This window comes from Haliotis asinina, chromosome 1, assembly GCF_037392515.1.
Source record: "Haliotis asinina isolate JCU_RB_2024 chromosome 1, JCU_Hal_asi_v2, whole genome shotgun sequence".
Classification (NCBI taxonomy): Eukaryota; Metazoa; Mollusca; class Gastropoda; order Lepetellida; family Haliotidae; genus Haliotis; species Haliotis asinina.
Window position 1 is genome coordinate 57,254,538 of NC_090280.1, and position 10,728 is coordinate 57,265,265.

General features: G+C 39.6%; 1 protein-coding gene across 1 annotated transcript in view; it reads right to left on the reverse strand.

Annotated features, from left to right (window-relative positions):
- LOC137294847 (ADP-ribose pyrophosphatase, mitochondrial-like) overlaps positions 1 to 472 on the reverse strand; it is a 49,850-nt gene extending 49,378 nt beyond the window's left edge. The window contains exon 1 of the mRNA XM_067825988.1: positions 301 to 472. Coding sequence (XP_067682089.1) covers positions 301 to 331 — 31 coding nt within the window. The 5' untranslated portion in view covers positions 332 to 472. The remainder of the gene's footprint in view (positions 1 to 300) is intronic.
- Positions 473 to 10,728: the final 10,256 nt, after the last annotated feature.

The window sequence follows — 10,728 nt, forward strand, 5'->3', positions numbered from 1 at the left end:
CTTAGATTCTGTAACTGAAGACAAGATCAACCATATGGCCATATGGGTGAGATTGATAAATAGCATTGATTTTTTTATTCAATCTTTGAAACAATCTAAACAATTTCATGGACTTGCAGGCATATTCATTCACTTCTGATCGGGGAGTTTCACGATCGATCGATCGATCGATCAATGAAGTTGACATAAAGTTTTGTACCTTTTCAATATCGATATCCCTTAAACGAGAAGCCGACAGCAAAGCATCTATAATTGACAGTTTCGTGGATCAAGCGTGTTTCTAATCCAGCTCACACTTACCTTCAGCAGTTTTTCTGAAACAATCCACCATTTCCAACAAAAACGCATCAATCTCAAGTAACAGATCCAATAGCTTATCATCCCACAGAGCAAAGCAGAAGTTATAACACCGTTTAACTGCAGCTGGATGTGCTCGTCCAAGCAGACGACAAATCGCTGTCGAGCAGACGACACTTCTACTGCGCACGTAGAGCTCGTGCACAAATTGCTGCATGGAACGACTGTAACAGCTGGTCTCAGCACCTCGTCACCAGAGGAAAGAGGTGCTTTCAATGGTTTCTGCTGGTGTCAAATACATTTATTGAGGATGCCAGCCGGCCAGTATTCCGAATTCTGCTTATTAGCTTTTATATTAGTTTCCGTAGCAATTATCTGTGCCGCCATACGAATTCATCCTAGAAAGCATGTTTTCTGATGCAATCTCATTTAGTTGGATATTGGAACACACTAATATTAGAAATAAAACCAGAAAACACAATGGGAAGAACAATAGTAAGATATTTAGACATTACTAGATCATTACGGCCATGTATCCTTATATATTTAAGTTTTAGCGACATTAAAGTTCTTATTCATCCCTACAGCTATTATATTCCTAAAGATTATATTTCACCATAATAGCCAGAAAATATAATTTTACCGGTTAATTATACATTATGTTGACGTATAGAGCGTTTGCCCCAGAGCAGAAGGTTCGTAGTTCGATCCTCGGTCGCGTCAAACCAAATACCTTAAAAGGTGGTATTTGTTGTTACGTTGTCTTTTGCTCGATATTTAGGGAAAACATGTCTCGTCTCCGAGTCCGTAGACTGTGTAAGACGTCAGGTAGTCGTTGAACAGATCGCTCATTCGGTAAAAGTATGTCGGATGTGTCGTTAAATCCCATCTAATTTCAGCTGAACTAAGTTATGATGAACTCGCGAAGATCCGGGTTAGCAATGGCCTTCAGCGAGCCATGCTTGTGCTCTTGACGCTACTTCCGTGAATCAATGATGTGATTTTGTGGAAACTATAGGGAGTCTATCTTTGCACTCATGCTATGGAATCATATTTATGAATCCGTAAATTCTATAAAAATAATTCAATTAATTTACAGGCACTAGAGACTAAGAAAATATAAAATGTCCCTATCCTGCAACATGTAGTTCATCAAGTTAATTAGTGGCCCCGTTGCCAATGGAGACGCATATCGCTGTCAGGGTGTAGGGGTTCGAACACCATGAACACTGAACACGCCCTCTTGCCCCCTCTCCACCCCGATAAAACTGAGATGTCTTGGGATAGCTTAAATACTATCCAAAGCGGACTTAAACCTAACTCTCTCACTGTATACCATAGTCAACTTTCACCTGAAACCCTCTCACATTACCCCTCTCCCACTGCAGTGCGTCTTGGCCAATGGCAGCACAATACGAACACCTGGCACACCATGTATACATCGACTGCGCCGGGACCTCATAAATGCCACAATATGTTTCATTAAAAGCATAATTACCAAAGACGCCATGAATAGACGTTGAATGTACATATTGACTTGATGTATAGCTACTACCGTAAGATACATGGCGCTAGCTCGATACAGCGCATAGAAAGGCGTGGGTTTCAGCAGTCAACTTACATGTATGGTCTTTTGATTGCCTTACTCAGTGTTGGTTACGTTAAGTGCACAAGCACCTATGATCTTCGGCCTTTTGGGTGTCATTAAAGGAGTATCTCACTTACATATCTTGGGATGTTTTACTTGTTTCTAAGACCCACCTGATGTGTACCCTGGTTGCAAGGGCGTGAGTGAGTGTTAGATTTGAATCAAGAGCGTCTTGTATGTAGATGTGTTTCAAAGGAGCGCAATGTAGGCAGATTTATTCCAAGGGTGTGCCTCGTAGGCAGATTAGTTTCAAAGGAGAGAATGGTAGGTAGATTTGTTGTAAGCAGTACCTTGTAGGGAGATTAGTTTCAAGGGGGTGCTTTTTAGGTTCATTGGTTTCAAGGAAACGTCTGGTATTGAGATTAGTTCCAAGGGAGTGCCTTGTATGTAGATTTGTTTCAAGGAAGTGTCTTGTATGCAGATCTGTTTCAAGGAAGTGTCTTTTATGTAGATTTGTTTCAAGGAAGTGCCTACAAGGTGGACTGGTTTCAAGGGAGTGCCTTGTATGCAGAGTGGTTTCAAGGAAGTGCCTTGTAGGTAGATTGATTTCAAGGAAATGCCTTGTAGTTCGACTAGTTTCAAGGGAGTGCCTTGTATGTAGATTTGTTTCAACTAAGAGGCTAGAAGGAAACTTTGTTTCAAAGAAGTGTCTTGCAGGTAGATTAGTTACAAGGCAATAAATTGATTTCAAAGGAGTGCCTTGTTGGGAGATTTGTTTAATGGGAGCGCCCGGTTGTCAGACTGGTTTGAGGGGCCTGTCTGGTTTGAAGGTAGGTAGTTAGATTGGTTTCAAGGGCGTGCCTTTATGCAGATTTGTTTAAAGGGAACACTTGGTTGGCAGATTGGTGTCTAGCGAGCGCCTGGAAGGTAGACCGCTTTCAAAAGAATGCATTGCCTGGAATACGCAGGTCTATCCTGTAGGGACAGTCGACTGGCCTTTGACACCACTCTCTGTAGCAGCTGATCAAGTAAACACTCAGCACTGCATCTATGCCTCAGAACAGCATCTATGCCTACATTACACATTAGTAACTTGACTATGATGGAATTACCTTGTAGCCGATGTGGCTTCAACGCTTAATGACCCGTGAAGGTCCCGGGGTAGAATGCCTATTCAGTAACACATGCTTGCCATGCTTGTCGTAAAGGGCGACAAAGGGGATCGGGTGGTCAGACTCGCTGACTTGTTTGTCACATCTCATCGGTTCCCAGTTGCGCAGATCGATGTTCATGTTTTTGATCACTTGATTGTCAGGTCCCGCCTCAATTATTTACAGACCGCAGCCATGTAACTGGAATATTGCTGAGTGCGGCGTAAAACTAAACTCACTCACTCACTCACTCCGAGGCTTAATAAACAGTATTACCATGAAATAGTGTACATACAAGATGACCAGTTGCCCTATATGTGTGTTCACAGATTCCTGTACGATTTTTATGAACTATTTTATGACGTCACACAACAAATGACCTCGTTATTCCCGCATGCAGTGTAGGGCTTATGTTATAAATGGGATTATGTTACATTCTGCTACAAATATGCATTACATGTTTCATACATGCTGTCTGGTACGGTGAGAAATGCTTAGCAATGGGATTCAACTAAGGCTGCTTTGGACAGTGACGAACTGTTCATCGACTCACAGGCTTTCGCGTAATTAGGGAATGTATGAGTTTGGTTTAACGTCTATTTGAAAGATATTTCAGTTGTGTTATGATCTAGTTTAATGTGACGTAACACGAGCGAGCGAGGGAGTTTTGTTTTACGCCGCTATGAACAGTAACCTAATTATATTAAGGAGTTTGGATACAAAATTTGAAATGTCAAGAAATTGGTAAATTTTGCATTATTTTGCAGAAACAAGAGTCCCTAATCTCATTATGTGAAGTGAAAAAAAAAACCACAGCAAGTCCCCACGGCATTTGTTTGACAGGTTGCGCCCCTTTTGGCACCGTCTGTAAAAGTAATATGCCAAACATGTGTAGTTTACTTTTATTATTCATTATGTGTCTTTTCATAAAGATATATTAGTTTTGATATGAAATAAAGCAGAAAAATCAAATGACAAGGTAGTGTGTAGGATTTGACACATCAAAAGACATAAAAGAACAGGAATTCAAATACACACATGGATTCATCAATGATAAAAAAGATTTTTTTAAAATATCAATATGGTTTTATAAAATGCGGTTTTGCACAGTAAATGCGCACAAGATGAATATTATAACAAATCTTACCAGAGGCTATCAGCAATATCTCGCAAATTAAAGTTGACAAGGGGAGACTACTCTTCCCTAGGCATACCTCAGGACAAATGTTTGAGTAGCTTTAGTATGATTAAAAGCAAGATAAAAGAACATATCTGCGTAACATAAATACAGGCTCCTACTGTCATATCTCGTCGCATACGGTATGAGAACAAAGCCTTTGTAAATGTCTTCAAACATTGGAAAATCGAACCCAGGTCTTCAAAGTGAAGAGCGAAGGATTTAACCTTTAGGCCACCCCACTCGAACCGACTTTGGTGAAATCAACGTGTTCGGGTATTGTGCTGACAAATCCAGAAAGGATTCGAATCCCACCATCATGGACTTCTGGCGTCAACAATAGACGATTGTTTTGTAAAGAATAAGGATTTCTGAACCACGGTTAATGTGAGAAGACAGGGGTGCAGACATCACATTTCTGGGCCCTACCCTCCATAAACGGGTACTGTAATAGAATGACTACGTTTTGTTCAGTGAAAATCGCATTGTCTTGTCAAGCATAGTTTAATCACAAACTAGATCTTTTGTCTTTTAGCAAATCGTTGTATATGGTGATCGCATGATCCATGTGCTTCAGTCATTATCAACTGTGGTGCAGTTTAAATCGACATCTATGGTGATGACATGAAATAGATGGTGATTGGAAAGACGACGTCAACAGCGACGTAAAATGACAATGATAATAAATCTATCCCCTTGAAGATTTTAGATGGGTGCGGGTCGTCATCTCGTCCTACCGGGTACCCAGCGACAAAGTCCTATTTTAAACAAATTTTAAAACCACAGGCCTTAGGATGCTCCATTATGTGCCAGGATGATACGGTTGCATCGTGTTAAAGATATATACGGCCAGATAAAGAATGACCTCCTTTATTAATACGTACATGGCACGTTCGTATTTTAAGACATTTATTAAAGCCATGTTAGCACTCATATTAAGGTCAACATGTTCAATCTGTTATTATTTGAAATGTTTGTGCTTGGCATAAGTGATAAAGGTTATTTAGGTATCGTAAACTACGTTTATTAGAAATCGGTTCTATTCTTATATCTTTACCAAGATTGAACGCTCCATATAAACATCGCAATAATGCCTGTTCGTAACTGAAACACGGGGTTCTTTGTAGTTTCACAAGACCATAAACATGACGCCAGTAGGTAGCTAATGTATCTTCTTGTATTAACGTCGTGCAGGTGTCGTGTATGGAGCAACCATACCATAGACCTGCTGTCGTGGAAGTAATGCGGTACGGCTGGGAGAGAGAGAGAGAGAGAGAGGGAGAGAAAGATGGATGGTGAGAAAGAGATACGCAAATAGATAAAGAGAGACAGAGAGAAAAAAAGACAGCGAGAGAAGGGGAGTGGGTGAGGGGGTCAGGGTTAGAGAGTTATAAAATAATACACAAGTTCGCTATTGGAGTCATGTTCATCAGCCTAGTGTGGAGTAGGATAGCAATCGAGATATGGAACGCTTTATTTAGTTTAAATATAATTTAGCCAGTGAATACATAAAACTAATAATCATTCTCGGTACTGGTGTCACGTAAGAACATCGCTCGGGCGTGAATGATGATAAAATCCATCGTGGTATATACATGCACGAATGGAGCACGTTACTCTAGGTCGTTCATATTTGCTAACATCGCAAACGAAAGAAAGCAAGCTCATCGTTTTAAAATACGATAACGGTTTCTGAAGGTACGTGTACAATTACGCTATAATCTGTTTTGGTCAAATGATACCCGTGTTTTAGGTTGTTCCTGCAACAGTACTGTTGTTACTTTATCCTTTTAAAACTTCACATGGAAAATCAAAACAAAATGACGGAAATTTCTTAATTTACTTTTTTGTTTTGGCGACAAAAGTTACGAAACTTTCTTCCGCGATTATCTGATGTTTTCAGCATTCTGCGTTGAAATACATGACGATTGTTTGATCATGAACCGATTTGGAGTAATGATGTGATTCAATGGTATCATTTTGGCCCGAACAGACTCTAGCCTTTCAATTCCTGTAGTGAACATAATATTATCACTGTAGTTTTTGATTTAAATACTAATGAATGACTCTGAGGACAGAAAAGTAAATTTGCAAAATGCGCCCCCCCCCCCCCCACTATATTCTGTGTGGACAAAATGATGCCCACCCACCCCTGAAAATCCTCATCTCCCTCAAACACAAACACAGACACAAACAAACAAATACAAAAAATAAAAAATGAAAAAAACCTGAAGTCCGTTTTGGCAACTGGTAAGAAACATGAAACCCACATCACGTAAACAATCTTGTTTGTTTTTTAAAAGAGGTAATGGGGCAAATAACTGATACTTCCTGTATTTTGCTTTGTGTATTTATCAGCGGAAGTCAATTACTAAGCTATCGATAGTCACACATACTATCGATGCATACTATCGATTAATTTTTCGTTTCTGCAATCGACAAATTACCATCGGAGACTCAGCAATTGCAATTCATCGATGCATCGTTGCACCTTTAGTTGTTACTGTCTGCCAGTAACTCGTCCGCAACAGATTCCTGTCCGTGATGAATGAACTTGATGAATGAACTCTCCTAGTACCCACACAGCAATGTCTTAGCGAAGCTTTATTCACTAGAATGTCCACAGTGCATTTGATCGGATGAGTGACTGGCCATGGTTGTTCGCCGCTTTTATCAATATTCCAAAAATATTACAATGGGCACACCAGAAATGGGCTTCACACCTTGTACCCATGTAGGGAATCAAACCTGGGTCTTCATCGTGACGAGCGAACGCTTTAACTGCTTGGCTACCCCATCACCCCTTTAGTGTAAGGGTAGGCTGGAGGAAGCTTTAGTCGTTTTCAAAGAACATTACTCATCCGTCCGAAACAAGGCCTTGGAGGCTCTTCATGATTAAAGGTTACCGGAACGCTTGACAGTCAATGAAAATCAAGCCAATTTCAAGCTTTACAGAGAATTAAGTTTGGCTTCATTGACTATGTGAATATTTGAGTAAATTCAGTTAGCGGATGAGTTGGGTCTATTATTTCTTTGTACAGTTTCAGTGAAATCACAGCACGGCCGCTTAACGTAGGAAGAAATCGCTAAATGATCCTTGTCTCTCACATTTACCACTTTCGTTAAATTCATGAGCTCAAGGAATGGTGCCGGCATGTCAAGTAACATGGTCGAGCCGATGCGGCATTCTGACATGCCTAAAGGACCATCTCGTGTCATTATTCCAATGTACCCATGTTGGTAATCGAAATCGGGTTTTCGGCGCAACGAGTGGACGCTTTAACCACAAGGCTATCCCACCGCCCCACATCACTGACAGGGCGAGATTCGTCGCCCGAGTCATTGAGACAAACACGCAATCGGTGTCTCAGTTTTCGCGTCATTAACCGTATCACATATTCATTATGTTTCAGAAAATATACAAAATTAGAAAATTATGAAAATGACAGGAAATAGTAAGGTAATAGAGGTATTGACAGAAACGTTTACAAAGCACTTACTCATTGTATGAGGCTAGTGTAGAGTGCGCTAGCAATCCAGATATGGAAAAATTTACTTCGTTACGTCCTATATATATGTGTATGCCCAATGTCGTCATTGTGAAAATATAATTGGTCCAGTGTATACATTAAAGTAATGATGTTAATGATTATTTTTCGCTGGCATAATGTTAGGTGATGCACGGCTTAACACAACCTATTTACACAAACGAAGCATTCACGCTATGAATTATTTATATAAATATATATTAATTAGACATGCATGACATAGCGCATAATTGTAATGCGTTACCTGCAACAAATTCAAATACGTATTATTAACTTGACGTAGGTAGATTGTACATATGATACTCGAACATTTTAAAAACTATGTTTTGAAATATTTGCTTTTCTGTAAGTAAAATGTTATGGAATACTGCACAAAAATGTTGGAATATTAAGTGTTAAAATACAGGGAGTGTTTACCGTTTATATCACATTATACGCATGTTTATAGACTAATGGTTAGTCTCGGAATATATATGATTTTGACTGTAACAAACTAACCCATATAAATTGAAAAGGAGCCCCAGGGAAACCAGAGATACAGACTTGGTCTGGACTTGCTTCATTTCAGGCTAGTAGTAATTAGGTACGGTGAGACAGACTAGCATATACAGATAGTAAGAGATGCTATTCATAATTTCACTCACGCTTTTCTACACCCTTGTCTATATACCAATCTTTTAACTGTTATTTAACAGAGATGAGTGTGAATATACACCCTAGTAAAATTATAAACACACAATCTTCCTACACCAAAGTGAGCGTGGTTATCTGAAACTGTACATATAGTCGAATATATTATTTATTTAGCATTAAAACTCTCGCGACATTCCATGTCCCAATAAAAAAATAATAAGACGCTTAAGGCCGCTGGAAAACAAATCTCACAAAACTGTGTGCCATGGAATGTTAACTGGTCTTTTGATGCGCAAGACTCACCCAATTTCTTCGCATCTAAACTACTCGCTACTACAGTCTATATCAACTACCCGTTATCATATCCCATCTTAACTCGACCATGCTTGTCGTAGGAGGCGACTAACGGGATGGGTTGGTCAGGCTCGCTGACTTGGTTGACACGTCATCGGTTCCCAGTTGCGCAGATCATTTTGTATGATCCTTTTGGAGACATTTTTTTCAAGTGGGCAAATATTCATTTTGAAATAGAGTATATGGAAATTAAAAAGATGTTGTTTAATATGGTGTCAAATCTCAGACCTAAAGTCAAAACCTAAAGTCGTTGGGAATGACTGTGTTTGGTATATTTAAACAGGATCTATTATTACAGATATAATTAGCAAAGATCCTAGCAAGTCTGCTGCCACTGACTTGAACTTTAAACTATTTTATGCATCAGTTTCATCTGAATTAAAACTGCTTCAGAAAAGGAAGAGAGAGAGAGAGAGAGGGTGAGAGAGAGAGAGAGAGAGAGAGATAGAGAGAGATAGAGATAGAGTTACTTCCGCGAAAGGAAATTAGGAAAGCGTCGTATTAATACCAATTCTCAGTGTAAATATACCTAATATCAATCGATCAATCAATCAGTCCTGCCGCAATAGTACTAGGATATCGCAAAGTACTGGACACATTTTGGCTCAACTACTCACTTACTCACACTCCTGCATGCCCACCCACATAGCCACACACGCCACCTACTGCGTCAACATGTGTACGCCGACAGACAGACTCGCGGTACCAGTTGATTTGAGTGAGTCATCGCTCCAATGGTGACTAACCATTGATACAAATTAATACCTCAGTTTATGTCTGGAAACGCAACATAAGGCGAATAAGTATCATCGGTGATGTGGGTGGGTCATGAATAGTGTCAACTATCAATGTACATGTGAAAATTAATACGGTCAACAGAAAAAAAAAATTAGAAAAACTCTCCTTATCTTTATTTATCAATTTAACTTCATCAGCAGAATCTGTACATGTGGACCTTATGCTTGATTTTCTCAGATTAAAACTCGTTTTTATGTTTTGGGGGGCTTGTTTTCATTTAAATGTATATCATGGATGCTTGTTTGTTTACAGTTTGAGACTGATGTAAATTGTGTTGCATGCCAAGTATCTATATTCTTGTTGCAAAGGTTTGAAATGTGGTTTAATTTTCTTCGTAGTACATCTGTAAAGCATAGATCTAGTTATGACAATAATTGCATTCAAGGGTTTTTTTAAATTTATATCCATCAAACATTTTGTAGGCTCCCAAGGAATACAACGCATGTGAAGTATATGTAATTGTAAAAATACAATAATGCCTCTCTGGTTTGTAGAGTGCGTGAGCGATTTTAGTTTCATGCCACATTATTCCAGCTATATGGCGGCGGTCTGTAAATAATCGAGTTTGGACCGGACAATCCAGTGATCAACAACAGGAACATCAATCTGTGCAACTGGGAATCGATGACATGTGTCAACCAAGTCAGCGAGTCTGAAGACCCGATCCCGTTAGTCGCCTCTTACGACGAGCATAGTCGCCTTTTATGACAAGCATGGGTTGCTGAAGGCCTGTTCTACCTCGGGACCTTCACGGGTCCTGGTTTGTAGAATCATGACTAGACCTATGGCATGTATGGGTTGTTAAAAATTACGAAATGTAGTACTACCGAATGTGGAATTGAACGTAAGACTTCTCAGTTATATTATTGCAGATCACATCGAAAGGTTTCACATTCGTATATGTTGAATTCTACGGAAGCCTAGAGGGCATGTTGACGCGTTGTCACTTTATCGCCCTTACAAAGATAAGCAAAACGTTTCAAAATAAACCAAATTGCTACAATTAGACATAAGAAACTTTGATTGGACGGAACAACATGGCGGCAAAACATGTTTCAAGTCTCCGTTAAACTGGTAAACAGGTTAAATGTACAACGAAACATGTTTTCCAAAATGTCGATCCTGACCACCCAATCCCGTTAGTCGGTTCTTACGACAAGCATGGGTTGCTAAACTCTAACC